This window comes from Pelodiscus sinensis, chromosome 3 (genome assembly GCF_049634645.1).
Source record: "Pelodiscus sinensis isolate JC-2024 chromosome 3, ASM4963464v1, whole genome shotgun sequence".
NCBI classification, from domain to species: domain Eukaryota; kingdom Metazoa; phylum Chordata; order Testudines; family Trionychidae; genus Pelodiscus; species Pelodiscus sinensis.
In genome coordinates this window covers 64,475,625-64,496,008 of record NC_134713.1, presented here as the reverse complement: position 1 = coordinate 64,496,008, position 20,384 = coordinate 64,475,625, and the positions used below count along the sequence as shown (strand labels likewise).

General features: G+C 39.7%; 1 protein-coding gene across 1 annotated transcript in view; it reads left to right on the top strand.

Moving 5' to 3' along the window:
* The window catches only part of MDN1 (midasin AAA ATPase 1), a 162,318-nt gene that overhangs the window by 36,134 nt on the left and 105,800 nt on the right, over nt 1-20,384 (top strand). Inside the window, exons 17-33 of the mRNA XM_075923877.1 lie at nt 1,206-1,309; nt 2,066-2,210; nt 3,473-3,569; nt 5,758-5,871; nt 6,373-6,520; nt 6,699-6,809; nt 7,800-7,951; nt 8,763-8,941; nt 9,253-9,461; nt 11,573-11,719; nt 12,520-12,661; nt 13,380-13,514; nt 13,592-13,730; nt 16,733-16,871; nt 16,982-17,112; nt 17,606-17,750; nt 19,014-19,143. Coding sequence (XP_075779992.1) covers nt 1,206-1,309; nt 2,066-2,210; nt 3,473-3,569; nt 5,758-5,871; nt 6,373-6,520; nt 6,699-6,809; nt 7,800-7,951; nt 8,763-8,941; nt 9,253-9,461; nt 11,573-11,719; nt 12,520-12,661; nt 13,380-13,514; nt 13,592-13,730; nt 16,733-16,871; nt 16,982-17,112; nt 17,606-17,750; nt 19,014-19,143 — 2,367 coding nt within the window. The remainder of the gene's footprint in view (nt 1-1,205; nt 1,310-2,065; nt 2,211-3,472; nt 3,570-5,757; nt 5,872-6,372; nt 6,521-6,698; nt 6,810-7,799; nt 7,952-8,762; nt 8,942-9,252; nt 9,462-11,572; nt 11,720-12,519; nt 12,662-13,379; nt 13,515-13,591; nt 13,731-16,732; nt 16,872-16,981; nt 17,113-17,605; nt 17,751-19,013; nt 19,144-20,384) is intronic.

Here is a 20,384-nt window from a genome sequence, read left to right as displayed (position 1 = left end):
TAGGGACTATAGTAATACATATAATTAATAATAATAATTGTAACTTTCATACTCCGTGGGGCAAACTGAATTGATTATGTGTATTTTCTTGCCCTTTCTTTAGCTGGTTCTCCTTAGTTATGCACAGATTTAAAATAAGGATATTAAGTATTAGATAAATGACTAATCGAATAGTCGATAGGGTGTCTCCCGCTAGGGCTGTTGCTATACTTCAAAGGCAAAAGTGCCGAAGCCCGGGGTCAGCTAGGGACTTGCCCCGCTAGTTCCCAGCTGATCCTGGGCTCCATGCGGTACTGCCACCTTGAAATGTCGCAAGGAGCCTGATGCCGGGCTCCCTATGGCATTCAAAGTGGCAGTGCCACACAGAGCAGCTGACCCTGGGCTCTATGTGGCACTGCCGCTTTGAAGTACCCTCTTCTTCCTTGCCCCTCCCTCCTGGCTGCATCTATCTGATAGAGGCAGCAAGGGGGCGGGGGAAGCAACTAGTCGACTATTGTGTCGACTGTCTGATAAGCATTTTATTAAATGTTAAAGACCATTTTTAATAATTTTCAAAGATAAAACCAAAATGTGCTTAAAGTTCTAATGCAAATGAAAAGTAATGCACAATGGAAAATAAACTTACAAATCTAGTTATGTTAGACATTATGATGTTATATGGAACATTTGTACCTTAGGCAGGTACTTTTTCAAAAACCAAAATGTTATGACAGGTGAGTAACAGTACTGGAATATTATCAAGAAACTTAGTCTGTGCATGCCATTCAGTTACAAGAGTGTTCATGGTCAATTTCCTCCATCCCCCAAATAGATTTTGTAGATTTCTTGTTTCCTGCAGCACAGTTTACTGTTTCACTAGATTGGAAACTACATTTTTCTGATACTGTTGAATGTGTCAGCAGATGACTGCTCCTAGACTTGGAGTCTTTTGAGTGGATAGCAGGTTAATTATACTCATGGTACACAGTGTTAAGCTCTTAGAACATTTTAAAAATACACTGTTACAAAACTATAACAGTTTCTTTTTTTTTAATTAATGAGATCTGAACTTCAAAACTTGAATATTTTTTCTCTATCAGTTCAGCCAAGCTCCGTCTTCTTGCATTATATTCCATGACTGCAGTCACTTCACAAAATTGTGTTATAGTAATGTGTTTTATGCATTCATTCTAATGTTACAAAAATCAAATTTCTTTTTCTTGTAGGCTCACCACTAAAAGAAAAGTGGGAAGCATTTGGTCTTAGACTGAATCATGCCCATCAACAGATGAAAATGGCAGAAAATTCTCTGATGTTTGCATTTGTAGAGGTATTTAGATATTTCATTTATGACCTTGGGCTAGGAAGTGGAGTATTTAGAATTAAGAGTGCTTAACCAATATTATAAGGTAATTAGGTGCACTGACAAGTTTTTCTATGATGCAAAACTTTACAAACAGTAATGATTCCTGTTGATATTTTAAACAACCATTCTTTGTAATTTTATTCACTTGACAACATGCATCAAAGTATATTTGAGTTAGCTAAATTCTTGACCAGTCATTTAATTTAAAAAAAATGCTGGAAAAAGTTCATTTGATCTAAGTAGGTTTTCAATTAACAATGCCTAATTTGGCTGAGAAACAAATGAGCATAGTTTTTGCAAGGTTGCCATCACAGTAAAAAAAAACTAAATTGGTTTATTCCTATAGCAGTACTGACACTTGTGCTTAGGCAGCACAGTAATGAGTATGCTGAAAAATAATTTATGCTGGTGAACAAATGAGAAAATTGAATTCTGCTAAAGATGAGTGTAAAATTAGGGTAACTTTTTGAAGCTTGAGGATAAAGTGATCTCTAATCATGGAGAGTGAAAAAACAGATGTATTTTTTTCTGGCTTGCATGCTAACTGCTGGCCAACAAGGTGAGGGGGGTACAACCCTCACTGAAGTGGAATTTGATTTTCATTCATCTAGACAACCCACAGATTATGGGATAGGGTGTAATTTGTGTTTATAGTTTTACCAGATGTTTCATATATATTCAGTGGTAAAAGAGCTAACATTGAATTGGTCCCATTTTTAGGGTACTTTGGCACAGGCGGTGAAGAAAGGAGAGTGGATTTTACTGGATGAGATTAATTTGGCTGCAACAGAGACTTTAGAATGCCTGAGTGGCTTACTAGAAGGATCATCCGGCTCACTGGTCTTACTAGACAGAGGAGATACAGGTACTGTTAGTATGTTTATTTGGTATAGCTTGGTGTCTGGCAATAACTGCGTTTGTAAGCCAAGTTGAGGAGACATGGGAAATTATTTGGATTGCAGTGGCACCAGAATGCTGATGAACTGCACTCTGTTTGTCTACCTGTTCAATAGTAAAGCTTGACTGCAAAAAAGTCAAGTAAAAAAAGCTAACAGAATATTAGGAAACATGAGGAAAGGGACAGATAATAAGCTATTAAATGTCATAATGACACTATCTTTCTGTTGTATGCACAAATGTTGAATACTGTGTGCAATTCTGGTCTCCAGAATCCTCCATGAATTTTATCTTTCTTTTTTTCTGCTCTTTTCTGGACTTGCTTCAGTTTGTTCACATCTTTCCTAAAATGTGTGGTGCCTGATTAAAGTTATATCACCTGGATTAAATGACAGCAGTGTGCTGCTGTTGTGGTATATCTGAAGCTCATGTAAAAATCAACTTGTGCAGAATGCAGTGACCAGTTTAATTAAAAATTCCTCTAATCATTCTGGAGCAACAGTCAGTTGAATTCACCAACTCTCCCTCCAATATGGTTTAAAATCATCTCTTCAGAATCTTTCCCTTACAAAGAGCCAAAGAAAACTGCATTGTCAGTATGACTTCATCTCTTCATATGAGAGGGGGGGGAAAGTGTACTTAAAGAAAGGCTCCAGTGTATTCATTCTTTGGAAATTGCTGCTGTTGCCAGTTTAGCCTCTCTTTTGAACAGGTGTCTGAAACACCCCTGATTAGGTATTTCATGTCTTCAGAGGTGTGATGCAGAAGAAACTCTGTACATTGAACAGACAGTATGGTGTATAGGGTAGTACACTGTAACTCTGATATGGGTTCAGTTCTTGGCTTTGCCTTTCTTACCTGTTTGGACTGTGCTGGTGTGCATTATAGATAATCGGTTAAGATGCTCCAGGGAACTTTTAGTGCACACCTCTTGAGTCTATATAGGCTAAACTCCACAGAACATTAGTGCATTTTAGAAATCACACCTCTGTAGTGCTCATTATCCTACTGTTGTAGACATGCCCAAACTCACCAGACTCAGTGAATCACTAAAGGTTTGAACAGTGGCATTAGCAAAATGGGAATCCAGGTAACAACGGATAAGTGGTCCAGACGAGGGACTTAAACTGTCTTGAATTAACCAAGAAATGTCTGTTTTACATTATAGTGTTTTGGTTTTCATGCTCCTGTTTGTGAATAGAAGTGAAATATCTTTACTTTTCTTTTTAGAACCTCTGGTGCGTCACCCTGGTTTTCGTTTGTTTGCCTGTATGAATCCAGCTACCGATGTTGGAAAGAGAAATCTACCTCCAGGAATAAGAAACAGGTAGGAAAAAAAGAATAGATTTGTAAAATAGTTAAAATAGCTGTTGGTTTGGATTTTGACGAGCTTCATTCATGTTGATTCATGATACAATACCCTTGTTTAAAGCCCCAGGAAATACACGCTTTGAGAAGTGTTTGTTATAGGATAGTTAAGGCATGCTGATTAAATAGCAGGAGGAAACTACTATTCTGCAGATGTAGAACCTAAAGGGCTGGTTTGGTAACAGTGTAGAAAATTACTTTTTCGGAGTTATTTCTTAAATGTAAGTTGTCAAAAGCTGGGAATGCTGTACCTAAGAATGTATCCGCATGATCTGTATCCTTTTGGAATAATAAAGGCAAGTACTTCAGGTTCCTTTTAACAGTCTTTCTTTGTAACTTCGGAGTGTTGATGGAAAAGAATATTTAGCCTTCTTCAGGTTAAAGGAAGGTTAGTTTGGAATGGGAGTGGATGTGTGATATTTGGGACTCAGAAGACCACTATGGCTGTGGAAAGTGAGTCTGAGAGAATGTCTTTCTCTAATGTTACCTATCTTACCCAACTTTTGAGTTCTGATTTCATGTAGTTTCTCTGCTGGCTGTCAAGAAACTTACTCTGAAAAGTCACCATCTGAAAATCATTATTGTTTACTTAGAAGATCTTTTCAGTGTTGTATTCATCTGCTGTCACTAATGACAAAAATAAGGTTATATTGCTATTAGCTCTGCAGAGCTAATAACAAGAGGAAGAGAGCTGGAGTAAATTCTATCTCTTGAATTATAATCAGAATTCAGTTCCAATAAATTACATTTGTCCACAATCCATTGAAGGCAGTGGAATGTTACAAGTGTAGCAAGCTTTGTTTGACCTGCACAATTATTATTACCAGTGGTGATCCATGAGGTGTGAAGAGCCCAGCTTGACTCTCAGATCCCAGGATGAGTTTCCAGTAGGGAGGTGAATGGGTAACCAGTTAACTGGTTACACGGTAAGCATCACACCATCCCTGCTCATCCTGGCTTACTAGCCATTGATGGACCTATTCTCCATGAAATTATCCTAGTTCTTTTTTGAACCTTGTTATAGTCTTGGCCTTCACAGAATCCTTTGGCAAGGAATTCCGGAGGTTGAATGTGCCCTGTGTGGAAAAAATATTTTCTTTTATTTGTTTTAAAGCTGTGGCCTATTAATTTCATTTGGAGACCTCTAGTTCTTGTGTTTTTTTAGAAGGAATAAATAACACTTCTTTAACTACTTTCTCCACACCAGTCTTGATTTTTATAGTACTCTATCATAGCGCCATTTAGTTTTCTCTTTTCCAAGTGGAAAGGTCCCAGTCTTATTAATCTCTCCTCATATGGCAGCCTTTCCAAACCCCTATTATTTTGTTGTCCTTTTCTGAACCTTTTCCAATTTCAGTATATCTTTTTGAGATGAAATGATCACATCTGCACACAGTATTCAAGATGAGGTGTACTGTGGATTTATATAGCGTGAATATGATGTTTTCCTTTATTATGTATCCCTTTATTAATGATGGACAACATTCTGTTAACTTTTTTGACTGCCGCTGCACATCGAGTGGATGTTTTTAGAGAACTATTCACAATGGAGCCAAGATTTTTCCTGAATGGTGACAGCTAATTTGGACCTCAGAATTGTATAGATATAGGTGGGACTATGTTTCCCAATGTGCATGACTTTGCATTTATCAATATTAAAATTAATCTGCCTTTTTGTTGCCCAGTCACCCAGTTTTGTGAGAGGACAAAAATTGGATACGTGGTTTGTTTCACAGCATTTGAGTGATTAATATTGAAAATCAGTTTTCAAAAGTCTGCTCATTATGTCGGTACTTTAATATACAGTAATTGCTGTCTGGAGCTCTGTCACAAACTCCTTTTACAAGCATGTTTCTTGTAGAGCGAATATAAGTTGGTAGACTATATAAAACAGTGCAGGTATTGATACTTTGTATTTAAGTGATATAATACTTAGTCTGTAGTTACATATTACTCCAGTCAATATTGGTATATTAAGTCAGTAAATCTTGATGTTGGCAAACCTATATTTGATTTGCTGTTTCTGGTTTTTTTTTTTTAGTATTATATTCTGTGAGAGCTTAACCAGCATTTGATGAAATTTTGCATTGCCTGTCTTTTAATCAGCAGACAAGTATCTAAGTGTTATGGCTTAATTTTTCTCCTAGGTTTACTGAGCTTTATGTAGAAGAACTGCAGAATGAAGGAGACTTGTTGATTCTTATCACAGACTATCTGAAAGGCTTGAATGTTAGCAAAAACACTGTACAGGGAACCATGAAGTAAGTCATATTTATATTTTAACTAAAAGATTTACCTAATGTTGCTTGGATCCTTAATTAGTTTTCTGGGGGCCGGTAAAATGAAAATGTACATGTTTCATTTAAATCTTTGCTCTGGGGTGGGCCAGGAATGAAGGGGTTCAGTATGAAGGCTGCCCCAGCAAGAGAGGACAACCCTAGCCTTCTTTCACTTCAGCATCTTGGGACCACGAAGAAGTGTCTCTCCCTGGCCTCTGCAGCTCCAGGAGGCACAGCTGGGGAGAGGTGCATATTTCCCAGGCTGTAGCAGGTCCAGGTTCATCTGGACCCTTGCACTCCCCAGCCAGAGTGAAGAATTCAGCAAGCTGCAAGCAATATCCCTGTACGAGTTGGGGGGGGGGGGGGGGGGGCGCAGCTTCACACAGGGATTAAATCCCTCAGGGAAATGCTTTGATACTAGAAATTAACAACTCCACAGCAATGATGAAATAAAAATAAATGGTTTCACTCTTTATTTTGTAGCTTTTATTTATCTGTGAGAAAGGAGTCAGAAACAAAATTAGTGGATGGGACTGGCCATAGACCTCACTACAGCCTTCGTACACTTTGCAGGGCTCTGAGATTTGCAGCATCTAACCCATGTAAAAATATACAGCGCTCACTGTATGAGGTAATGATTTTTGTGTGTGGTTTTGTTCCTAAGTGTGTGTTCACTACAAAATCTACTTGGATAAAGGAATACAAGAAAAATCATATTTTTTAAGAGTATCAGATAGCAAACTATGTCTAAAAAAATAAAGCTTAAACAGATTATCATGTCACAATAGAAAATAACTTTTCTCTTTTAGGGCTTTTGCTTGGGTTTCCTGACACAGCTTGACAGAGTTTCTCACCCAATTGTTCAAAAGCTAATTTGCCAGCATATTGTCTCTGGCAATATCAAAAGTCTCCTTAAGCAGGTAATAACTTTTGAATATTTTGGGATGTATAATTTTACTAGATTGCTTTTAAATAAATGTTCCATTGTTGAACACACTTCAGTAATTTTAAATGTTCTAAAATGCTAAAAATGTAAACATATCCTATTAGTTGCTTCTGATAAAATGTTTTTCATCTAATTTAAACTATATGGTTTAACCATGATGTTTTCCAAGTTAACTTGTTCTTTTATCTGAAAACATTGAACCATTGATGCAGAGAACTTGTATATGACTGAATCTTTGAGAACGGGCCAAGTACTACTAGGCCAATTTTAGTATTGGTGACTCTAATTCTGAAGTAGGGGCACTGGATGCAGGGGAGGAGCTTGCTGTCTTCCTCATCTCCCACACGCTACTTGCCCTAGCCCAGAGCCCGCACTCCACAATCTCTCCTGCACTCCAACCCTCTGCCCCAGTCCAGAGCCCATACTCCAAATCCCCTCCAATCCCCAAACTCCTTACCAGAGCCATAAGCAGGTATGTGTGTTGAGGGGAGAATGCCAGGACTTGGACCTTTTCAAGCCACCACCAAAAATTATAATGAAATATAATGAACAGAGATGCCTGTCTCCTACAACTGGAAGGGACCTTGAAAGGTCATCAAGTCCAGTCTCTTGCCATCACAGCAGGACCAAGTACCATCCCTGACAAATTTTGCCTCAGATCCCTAAACGGCCTCCTCAAGGATTGAACTCACAACCCTGGGTTTAGCAGGCCAATGCTCAAACCACTGAGCTTTCCCTCCCCTGAATTACACAAACCTGCGGCCCCTACTTGTAGATGGAACATGATTACTCCATATTTTCTGTCTAAATTTCTGTAACCCCAGTTTTCAGAGTAGCACTTCACTTTAAAATTGAGAACTGGTAATCGGGGGGATCTGAGGTTCTGTTCACAGGTCTGCCATAGGCTTTTGACATTGAACTAGTCACCAATGTCACTATCTGTTTTTTCTGTGCTGTTTTTCAGCCACTGCCGGAGCCTCAAGGTGGGAGAGCTGTACAGATAGAAGGTTACTGGATTTCAGTAGGGGATAAGGAACCTATGATAGATGAAAGCTACGTACTGACTTCTTCTGTTAAACTTAATCTGAAAGACATTGTCAGAGTTGTATCTGCAGGGTATGTTTGTTTCAATTTTTATGTCAGAATACAAAATTAAAAAGACAATACAGATTTCTATAATTCAGGTTGATGTATAATGAGATTGCCTATCTCAGTTATATTTCTTTACATCTGTTAACTTTCTATTCCCCACTCAAATTTAATGTTACCCCTTAAATCTTAATAGATTGGAATATATATCAATATGAAAAGTGAGTAATTTTTCACACCTGACCTGCACAAAACCCGATTGTAGGAATTGCATGCCAACTTTCAAGAATGACTTTTGACCAGTAGCTAGTTGTGAGGAGTGTGTGTGCATGTCACTTGTTCTGTTCCAAGACAAGAACATAAGCACAATAGAACCTCAAGGTTACAAACATCAGAGTTACTATCTGAGCAATCAATCACACACCTCATTTAGAATGAGAAGTATTCAATCAGGCAGCAACAGAGACCAAAGAAAGCCAGTACAGTAAAGTACTGTGTTAAATGTAAACTGCTAGAAACTAAAGGGCAAAGGAAAATAATTATTTTTCTTCTTTTATACTTTCAAAGTTGCTTAAGTCAGTGTTCAATTGTAAATTTTTGGAAGAACAACCATGATTTTTTGTGAACACTGAGTAGCTGTGTGATTTTTGGGTGAGTCCCTTAATGTAAATAAGACACTGAGAGGCTAAATTGTAGACTCTTGATAATCCGTTACACTAGGCTCTGAAAATCTCAGACAGTGCAGATGCATTAATTCCTTCTCATATATGTACAGGATATTTCTGTAAGCCAACCTAAAATACTGCTTCCAAAATACTGTCTTTGCTGTTCCTTGAAGGACTCATCCAGTGCTAATTCAAGGAGAGACATCAGTTGGTAAAACCAGTTTAATTCGTTGGTTGGCTGCAGCTAGTGGGAACCACTGTGTGCGGATTAACAATCATGAACATACTGATATCCAGGAGTACATTGGCTGTTACACATCAGATGCTTCTGGGAAGCTGATGTTTAAGGAAGGTGAGGTTATTGCTTTCCACATTTACCTCTAATTGCCTTCTGTTTTACATGTTAAACAGACCTGAAAAAAGCTTTTCCTTTCTCTTGTCACAGTTGCTTCAGAGCAAATATGAACTGTCAAGCAATTAGTTCAGTTGTGCAGATCTCCGTTTATCATGTTGAAGATTTTCTTTTGTTCATCCATCTCTTGTTCTTTGGTCCATTACACTGACAGGGGGAAGCTAAAGGGTTTAACAACTTCAGTGGTGCTGCACATCTTTTTTTTTTTTTTGTAGGTCTCCATGCAGTTTACTTTTTGTGTTTCCTCACAGGTGTCCTGATTGATGCTATGAGAAAGGGCTACTGGATTATCCTTGATGAACTTAATTTGGCTCCCACGGATGTTCTAGAAGCACTCAATAGACTGCTGGATGATAACAGAGAGCTGTTTATAACAGAGACACAAGAAGTTGTTAGAGCTCACCCTCGATTTATGCTGTTTGCTACACAGAATCCACCAGGACTGTATGGGGGCAGGAAGGTTTGTCAATCTGTCTTGTTGCTCTTGGTTATTGTTACATTAGGAAGAAAGTTTCACCAGGTTATTCTTTCAGTGGTGCAGAGACCTGTGTCTCAGAAACTCATACATATCAGAGAACAGTGTGAAAATGCCAAAGAGTAGTGGAAGGGAAGATGGCCTTGTAGCCACTGCACTGGACTGCTTGCCTGTATGGCCTTGGGCAAGTCACTTAGACTATAGCTACACTGCAAATGGGGTATGATTCCTGGTGTCCATAGATGATGCACATTAGCTCAGCATGAAGTAGCATGCTAAAAATCATAGTGTGGACATTGTAGTGCGGGCTGCAGCTTGGGATAGCCACCTGAATCTCAAGCCCACCTGACCCCCTAGGTCCAAACTAGGGTGGCTGTCTCAGGCTGAGCTAGTGTGAGTCTATCTACCTGCAGTGGGAATGCCACCTTCTGGCTGCAGAGTAGACGTACCCTCAGTGTCTCAGTGCCTAAGTTCCCATCTGTAAAATGTTGTGAGGATACATTATAAGTGCACAAATACTAGAGCTGTAAATGCTATGGAAAAGCCTATATATAAAGAGGACAAATGTGTGCTCTAGAGCAGTAGTTCTCAAAATTACTTGAACATGGTCCTACTTCTTTGTAGCAATAAGGCCTCCCCCACTCCCTAGGCACCCAGCTCTCCAACCACCCAGCTCTGAATATGCACAGTATTTCTTTTTCCTAAAGCTTCTCATGTATTCTGCCTTTCTCCAGCATATATTCTGCACCCACCAGTTTGAGAACCTCTGCTCTAGGGAGAGATCTAGCCTGCCAGCCTGGGCAGAAGGAACATTTCTGAGTTATGAAGTTGTTTGCCCAACAAGACTATATAGCAATTTCAATAGTTTTTAATTTAAAAATCTGGTATGTCCGTCTCAGGGTCCAAATGCTGATTTGATTTACACTTGAAAATTCTGGGTTCCTAACTGACTAGCCCATTACACTTGTGGATGAGTATGAAAAGCTGTCTCCCTTTCTTTTCCTTGTACAGTAAACTTCCGATAATCCGGCACCTTTAGGACCCAGGGGGTGCCGGATTATCAGATTTGCCGGACTATCGGAAGGCGGGGCTATGAGGGGTCTGGGGTGGGGGGGGATGCCACCCCAGACCCCTCATAGCCCCCCCCTTCCGATAGTTCGGCTCTGCCCCAGGCGACCCCGATTCAGCCGCTGCTGGTCAGTTTCAGCAGCGGCTGAATCAGGGACGCCTGCAGCAGAGCAGCTAGAGTGCTGCCAGGTTGGTCCGGTAGCGCCGACCCTTAGTGCAGTGAGACCAACCTGGCAGCACCCCAGCTGCTCTGCCCCAGGTGTCCCCAAGTCAGCTGCTGCTGATACTGATCAGCGGCTAGGCAGAGCTGCTCTGCCCCGGGCTTCCTCGATTCAGCCGCTGGTCAGTTTTAGCAGTGGCTGAATCTGGGAAGCTGGGGGCAGAGCAGCTCCAATGGTCCGGCTGCCCGGAGCACTTCCGGGTTCCTGATGGTGCCGGACCATCAGATGCCGGACCATTGGAGTTTTACTGTAAATGAAGCCAACAACTATTGCTTTTCATGAACAGCAAATACATGTGCACTTTTTCTCAAGTTCAATATTTGGTGCAACTAGCTGAGAGGTGCCAAAGGAAAATTTGGCAAAGTAGCAGAGAGTAGGCAAGTAATCTCATTCTTTACAAGAGAAACAAGTTGGAGACCAGTGTTCAGACTCAGCCTTTGTTCAGACTTGCCAGTCACAAGAGACACCAAGAAATGTTCAGAGCAGGTCAGTAGCTTTTCTGGTGGCCACTACTTAACGGTTAAGCAAAGATGTTAAGCATGCTTCTAAGTGCTTTGCTGAATCAGAGCCTCAGTAATCAAATATTTAACTGGACTGATTTATTTAGTTGTCCTAGACTACTGGAGAATAGGACTTTTGTATCTTTAATGTCCCTTTGGGAAGTATAAGCACTATCCTATCTATTCCTCCTTCTACTGGATTTTTAACCACTAAATCATCAGCTTCCTGTAAATGCAGGATGTACTTTACAAGGATTAAAGGGGTAAAGCAAAATTCAGAAATACCATTCTCAAATGTACATTTTAGGTGCTATCTAGAGCCTTCAGGAATCGTTTTGTGGAGTTACATTTTGATGAACTGCCAAGTGCTGAGTTAGAAACAATCCTTCACAAGCGATGCAGTCTGCCACCTTCTTACTGCAGTAAACTCGTCAAAGTTATGCTGGATTTGCAGGTATTGGAGTCTTTTCTCCTTTTAATATAGAAGTAAAATTAAGGCCTTTAAAAAACTGTATAACATAACAGTGATATCTCTAATATAAAATATCCAAGTTTGCAGATTTATATAAACTTTCAGTTTGAAAAAATTCATCTCACAAAGCTTTTTACCCAGGAAAGCTTATGCCCAAATAAATCTGTTAGTCTTTAAGGTGTCACAGGAGTCATTGTTTTTGCACATACAGAGGGGTAACAGTGCTACCCCTCTCAGACTTCACAGTTTGAGTTTTTGTTTGAGCAAAAACAAATTCAGTGGCTACTAGTGCCTCATTTTTTATTTCTTTTGTTTAAATACTTGTATTATTACACACCCTCTTTTTTTCTAGACATTAGATGCTGAAAAAGATTGATAGTGATTTCTTGGGTCATACTACCCAAGAACGTGTATTATAATTAAGAAATTTTGGGGTTGCTCATTGACCTGTCTTTTTTCTCTTTAATAGCCAGTTAGGTCTGGTTGGTTACTTAATAAAGGATGCTTCTTTTAGAAACAAATGCAACAATAAAAATTGGAAGTACCTCTTCCTCCCTCCTCTTCTCTAGAATTGAATATTGTTAGACATTTTTATATACTGGAATATAGTGCAATTCACAATACTAATATACTTCTGTGCAGAATCCAAATCCTGACTTCAATTATAATGATAGAAAGTATGAGGCTGGATTAGGAATTTATTAGGTTTAATTTTCATTGAAGTCCATTTGAATGATTGATACATACTCAATTTTAACTGTCCTCTTTTTCTCACTTGGTAGTCTTACCGCAGAAGTTCAACAGTATTTGCAGGGAAGCATGGTTTCATTACTCTTCGAGATCTGTTTCGTTGGGGTGAAAGATACAGATTGGCAGAACAGACAGAGAAGGATTATGACTGGCTTCAGCATTTAGCAAATGATGGTATGTCTTTAGCCTGTTCTTCATGATGCTTTATTTTGTTAAGAATGTATTTTTTCAAACCACACTTTTCAAATTCAAATATTTGTCCCTCGTTACTGAGCAGTAACATTGTATGATGGGTTACACCCCTGTATTCACATCCTACACAGTGTTATAATAATCTTTGTAAAAAGTATGCCTTGAAAGGTTTCATTTGAAAACTCATTATTTGTTGCTCGGTGTTGTCCTCTTAAAACATGTGTGGGAATATTGGATATGTTGTTATAGGATTCCCCTCTATGATGTTATGAACTTGTATTCCAAACCCCACAATCCTGCCCATGCAGAAGTCAGGTTTGTCCTAAAAAAGGAAAATAATGTGTGCTTGACTTCATTTGCATTTAAGAAACAAGCCAATTTCATGTCTCAGCTGTTCAGCGAGCAATGGAAGTCGTGGGGTGTCACAAGTAAAAGCTACCTCACATCACCCAGAAACAAATGACTTGGTTGAAAGATTTAGTGGGATCCTAAAATCTATGTTGGGAATGACTTACGCGTTGGAGACTGTTTGTGAGCTGTTCAGGCTGGAGGCAACAGCTGCAAGGCCCTGTAAAAGGCATCCTAAGTTACAGGGCAGGGGTAATGCAGCTTCTCACTAGTCTGAGTTTTTCCCCTGTTATGTCACACTTTCCACTTTAGAGATCAAAGCAAACATTAATTTCTCTTGCTTTATTTACAGGTTTCATGCTTCTGGCAGGCAGAGTCAGGAAACAGGAGGAAGTGGATGTTATTCAAAGTGTCCTTGAAAAGCATTTTAAGAAGAAATTGTATCCCTGCTCTCTCTTCTCAGAGGAAAGTGTGAGAGAGCTATTGAGTGAGTTTGCAGAAAGAACTAAATCAGAAGCTTGATGTGTGTGATTAAAGCTAATGAACTTTTTCTTTATTGGGCAGTTAAATCATCTACACAGATGTCAGTGATGGACAGCGAGTTTAGTCATGTTGTCTGGACTCTAGGGATGAGGAGGCTTGCAATTCTGGTAGGACGAGCCCTGGAATTTGGCGAACCAATACTGCTAGTGGGAGACACTGGGTAACTTGTTTTTCTGTTACAGTAATGAATTGTTCTGTTTGACCGTGATTCGTCATGGTCCTTAACTGCATACCTATATTTAAACACTTACGATAGTAAAACTACTTTATGCCTAAAGAGGGGCCTTGCTCTTTCAGGGCCTTTGTGAATCTAAAATTGTCTCAAAAGTCAAGACAGAATTGTAGCTTTGCAGAGGAACTTCTTTAGAGTGCTGTATTGGAGTGCATCAGTTTCAGAGGGGAGGAAAAAAAGGATTTCTTGTATTTTGTTTTTTTTTTAACCTAATTTGCACAACAGTGTTATGTAAAATTGCTGGGAATGTATTGAAACTGAAATGGAAAGAAGTGGATTTTTTTTCTCCTTCAGGAACTGACTCTGTTACACTGGGGATTTGTCTACACTGCTGTTTTTGCTGGCATTGAGTATGCAAATGTGGCGCAGATTAGCACATCACTGCTCCTCATTTGCATAATTTATGCACACTGTTTTTTGCGCAAAAGGTTTTTGTGGGGGGAAAAAAAGTAGTGTGGACTTTTTTTAACGCAAAAAAACCATTTTCTGCAAGATGCTTATGTCTCTCCTGGGAGGGATATAAGGATCTTGCAGAAAACGAGGGGTTTGTGCAAAAAAAAAAAAAAAAACCATCCACGCTGCTGCTTTTTGCATAAAAAGAAAGGACAGGAAATATGCTAATGAGATCACAACTTATGCTAATGAGTCCCTCATTAGCGTATTTTCTGCTGGAAGATCTCACAGTGAAGACGAAACCTGGTATTCTAACAGTTGCATACGTTTCTCATTAAACCTGGAAAAGTTAGTAATAAATGTGGAGAGCGTTGAACATATTTACATATGTACCAGGACTCTTGCTTGTCCTCTTTATTCTTTTTGGCAAGCAGGAAAAAAAAGTCATGAAAGCAGATCTTAATGATGGCTATAATTTAGTATGCAGTAGCTTGATGAGAAACTTAGGACATGTCTACGCTGCACTTTTATCATAAAAACTTGTGTTGCTCAGTAGTGTGAACCTCCCTGCCATCAAACAACAAAAGTTGTAACAATTAAAAGCACCAGTGTGGACAGTGCTTTGCCATCAGGAGATGCTCTCCTGCCAACAAAGCTACCACCACTTGCTACGCTTGTAGCTTACAATGGCATGGCTATAGTAGTATTGCTGTGCCAATATAGGGTATGCAGTGTAGACATAGCCTTAAAAAGAGGATGAAGCTGGGAAAGAAGAAACGCAATTAATTGAATGCTACAAGAGACATGGGATGCTACTTGGAAAAGAATAAATCTTGTGTAAATCTTTGAGTTAAACAGACAAGACCTTTCATTTCATAGTCTTTCAAAATCAACGATTGCTTGTGTTCAAGCCTGTAAGGAGAACTATAGCAGCAAAGGGATACATTAGTTGCTTGTCAAAGGTTTCTTCTCTTGGAATTTAAGCTGTCACTTATAGTTCACTACTTTGTTCACAAAACGTTAATCTTTTAATGGGGCTAGGTATAGTCCTCTGTGTAGATGGGTAGTGTTGCTTCAATCTTGGCATTCTCCTCAGACCTCCTTCTGAATTATATTTAGTCTCCTGCAGTGGAGTTCTGTAGAGTCAGTTTATGAAAGGAGAAAGAGAGGTCAAAATGAATCTAAACAAATACTACTTCTGAATGTATGGCCACTGCAGATCTAGGTTGGACCCACCACCCTCTTCCTAAGAGTTCTTTCTGGGACAGTTGGAGGTGGAATGGAACACAAAGGATGGGTGTATAGCTTTAGGCCTTGTCCAAACACATAATTGCACCAGTTACATTGGCTTAACACTACAATTAACAGCTGTGTGGATAGGTGCAAGCATTACTGATAGAAACCTGCTCTAAACCTGGATGAAAACACCAATACACCAATGTTGCACCAGTTTAGCAAAAAGTGTGATGACTAAATTAGTTAAACCCATGCAGTTTTGTGTAAGGGCGTGCCCATAGGGGCTAATCTCTGGAACATTCAGATCCTTGAGTTGTGTGTGTGTTAAGGCATGCAATGTTTACTAATGGTGTTGCATTTTATAATCATGTCATGACTTCTGCAATATGGCTCTGCAAAAGGCAATACATATGGATAATTTTACTTACTGGTAAATAATAATTTCTTCTGGTGTGAGGCTAACATTTTTCCTTTGGGCCCTTCTAGTATTTTATGATGCCTTAATCATTGATACATTATGCATCAATTTAGAGACGGTTTGGGGATGTGAAATTTATCTTTGTAAAGTCCAAGTGAAATTTGAGGGTGCAGGTCTCTCAGGGTACGTCTAGACTACATGCCTCCGTCGACGGAGGCATGTAGATTAGCCAGATCGGCAGAGGGAAATGAAGCCGCGATTAAAATAATCGCGGCTTCATTTAAATTTAAATGGCTGCCCCGCTCTGCCGATCAGCTGTTTGTCGGCAGATCGGGGCAGTCTGGACGCGCCGTGCCGACAAAGAAGCCTTTCTTGATCGGCACAGGTAAACCTGGTTTCACGAGGCATACCTGTGCCGATCAAGAAAGGCTTCTTTGTCGGCGCATCGCGTCCAGACTGCCCCGATCTGCCGACAAACAGCTGATCGGCAGAGCGGGGCAGCCATTTAAATTTAAATGAAGCCGCGATTATTTTAATCGCGGCTTCATTTCCCTCTGCCGATCTGGCTAATCTACATGCCTCCGTCGACGGAGGCATGTAGTCTAGACACACCCTCAGTCATATTGTTCTGAATAATGGTGGCAATACTGCTATAGCTGTATACCAAAAGTGCATTTAATTTAATTTTGTAAGGTGGGTCAGCTTTCAGAGAAGGAAATTCATGGGAGTAAGAGGAATAGCATGGTGAGGGCGTTGCCCTACAGGGCTTGGACGAAATTCAGTTTGAATTGTTTTGTTGCTGAAATGGGCTTTAATGTGATTATGGTTCCCTTCTGTTTTTGTTCTAATTTGACCTCATTAGTTTTCTTTGTTCCTGTAACAGATGTGGCAAAACTACAATTTGTCAGATATTTGCAGCCTTGGTAAATCAGAAATTATATTCTGTGAACTGCCATTTGCACATGGAGACATCGGACTTCCTGGGTGGACTACGGCCAGTCAGACAGAGATCAAAGGACAAGGTCTGTTTCATGAGGACAGGTGACTGGTATCACTGAGCTTTAGTATGGTCAGGAGTGCAGAGAATGACAAATCCATGCTGAGTCATCTTTTTTGTCCCCATAACTCCTAGGAGGATTTTGACAGTTGTAGACTCTTTGAATGGCATGATGGACCTCTTGTTTTAGCAATGAAGGAAGATGGCTTTTTTCTCCTGGATGAGATTTCATTAGCTGATGATTCTGTGTTGGAAAGACTTAACAGGTATGCATTCCAAGTGTTATGCAGACCTCCACCAGGGCTTATCACAAAAATGAGTTAAATGGATGTTCTCAGTTGCACTGGTAATGCATTTGCTGTAACTTGTCAGATTTATATTCCATAAACTTGAAGACTAATTCACTGTGCTCTTCATCAAGCTTCAGCTGTGACCATTATTTTTGGCATTGAATTTATCAGGGAGATTTTTTGAAAGGTCAGTGTTACAGTGTAACTCTTCTGACCAACCACTTAACACAGATTTTTATTTGAAGGTGAAATATTGTCAGTTGGGAAGTATAACTAGAATTTATCACTTTACTTTTACTGAAACCTATTATACCGTTTTGTGACTTAACTTTGTTTAGTTTGATTTCTATGTTGTGGAAAAGGTGGGATTTTTTTTTTCTTAGAAAAGACTGGTGACTTTCTAACGTGTAAGCTATGGAATTTAAATAATACAAATTTAAATACAATTTGTTTTTAATCTAATGATTAGTGTTCTTGAAGTTGAGAAGACACTGGTGCTTGCTGAAAAAGGTAGTCAAGAAAATGAGGATAGTGAAGTAGAACTGCTGATTGCGGGAAAGAAATTTCGTATCCTAGCAACCATGAACCCAGGAGGTGACTTTGGGAAAAAAGAGGTAAATTCCAAGAGGCCGCAGGAATTACGACCAGTATGTGCAGCTTGGTATAGGTCCCAGCATGCATGCAATGTTGTATATTGGAGTCTGTCTCTTGACTCTGAAGGAGGACTAAGGACACCGGTATACTATTATTTTAACAATATAAATGAGCATGCAACATAATAACAAAGAAAATTGTGGACACTGAATCACATAAGTACAGTTGATATGCAGAGCACTATTGGTAAACAAAGTGTAATTTGCACTAAACTAAATCCAAATCCAGTTCTTGTAGTGGGGTCTTTATGGTATGGTGTGGGGATACAATGTCAGATTGTGCTCCTGGAAGAGACAAAAATAGACAGCTAAAAGTTGTGATCTGGGTGTCTCCAAAAAATGGACAAGAATATCCACAAAATCAGAACTACAGATCTCAAAATTTGAAAACCATTTATAATTCAACACAAGGGAGCAATTAAGGAAGGTATTCAAATTCAACCCTTTGTGATGAATTTAAGAATAAATGGACACAATTCAGATATTGAGAATGGCAACATCCAAAAGCTAGTGGGGGAACACTTTAACCTGTCTGGGCTCACCGTTTTACACTAGCAAGTTGCCATTCTTGGACAGAAAAACTTCAAAAACAGACTGCAGAGAGACACTGCTGAGCAGGATTCATATGCAAATTTGACACCGTGAACCTACTAAATAAACATGGAGTGGTTCTCAAATTACAGTAGGTAATTTCCCATTCAGGTACTCCCGCCTTCTCATCACTGTAGAGATTAACCACTTCCATTCTAGGGATGTAATAATAAAAAAAAAGTTAAAAATGTAACTGTGTAACCATTAAAAATCCTGGTGGCTACGGTTACATGTGTTGCCGCCTCTGGAGTATAAACCTTAAGAACTATAAGCTTTATTCTGCAGCGCCTGCAGCGTGGGGTGACAGCTGGCTCCTCAGGTGCAGGGTCAAGAACCAGCATGTTACTGTAATAGAAATCAATAAGCTGATGCTTATCAGTTAACCATTTAAATGGTTACACTCGTACATCCCTAAACCATTCTGATTTAATTAGAACTGTTTTCACACTCCCATCTCTATCTTTCTCCCCTTCCCCCCACCTTTTAGTCTTTTTTTTTCTCTTCATCATCTGAGGAATTGAGTTGTAGCTCACGAAAACTTATGCTCTAATACCCTAATAAATTTGTTAGTCTTTAGTGTGTCACCAGAATCCTTGTTGTAGTGGCTATATTGTTACATTTTATTGCCTGCAGCTTTCTCCTGCACTGCGCAACAGATTTACTGAGATATGGTGTCCACAAAGCAATAGTCGTGAGGATTTAATACAGATCGTAAAGCACAATCTTCATGCAGGGTTGTCTCTCGACAGAATAAACCATCAAGGTAAGGGTAACTTAGTGTCATGTCAAATTTAAACTCTACATTGAAGAGAGAGAACTGAATTTGAAGGTTGTGGTGGTTTTGGCTGCAGGTTCACAGTATGCTACTTCCATCCATAAATGCCGCTATCTGCAAGTAGACTCTGATATGCTGGCCTCTTTCCCCTCCTTTATAGCATCACATTGCCTTGTAACTGACCAGAATTTGATAGCAAGGCAATGAAAGGTCCTCTCTCCACCAGCTGAAGTCTGCCATCCTCCTCAATGCCTTATGTTGTTTCCCAGGTATTGGAAAAGAACAAAGGACCACAACCAGAACTCTCATGTCTGCTACCAACAAGTTGGCTATTGGATCAATTTACTGATCTCTCTCCCATTCCCTTATATTTTAAATTTCTATTGGTTGAATTCTGAAGAGCAGTCACTCGATTCCTCCTTTTCTGTTGGCCTGGCAGGTAGGAGGATAACCAGCGTCCATCCACAATTTTCCCACTGAAGTGCTCCTTCTGCTGCAGTTTGAAACATGCCTTACTCAAAGTAACATGCAGGAAAGCGACTTACATAAGCATATTTATTCATGTTTAAAATATTTTTACCCCACTTCTCTCTCTCTAAAATATTTGAGGTAGCTCTGGCATCATTTGTGGTTCTATTACAGAAGGCTAAAAAAAGGATTGGCAGAGGTTGGGTGGGGTGGGGGGACACCTCATCTGTACCTCATGCAGTAGTGCTGTGCTGTGAGAGCCTTAAGAATCTATCTGCTCTTGTTGAGAGAGAAACCTTTGTGATTAGCCCAAGTGGGAGCCATTTCTGGAAATCAGATGAAACTAGCACTAGCTCTTTAGCTTCTCTAAAGGGGGCATAAAGCCCCACTGTTGAGGGGTGAGGTTCTCCCAGAGACATCAACGGAGGCAGTTTTCTGGAGCTTTGAAAGGCAAACCAGCCTTCAGAACTGGTTGAGGAGCTGAGTTTGTGGGGAACAGCAGTTCTTTCCAGGATAGCCTCTTACTCTGAAAAGTAGCTTTCAGATTTCCACAATGTTTCGATGGCAGACACCATTCCATTCTTTTACCTAGGCTGTGGATTACATGAGTGTCTCAAGGAGTTATTTCGGCTTGCTAAACCTTTTCAGAAGCCTTTGTACTTCGCTCCCTGGGGGTACTCTCAGAATTCTTCTGTTTCTAGATTCTCTGCTAAGATGTTGGTGCTTGCCCTTCCTTGTGAGTTTTCATGACAGTTCTAGCA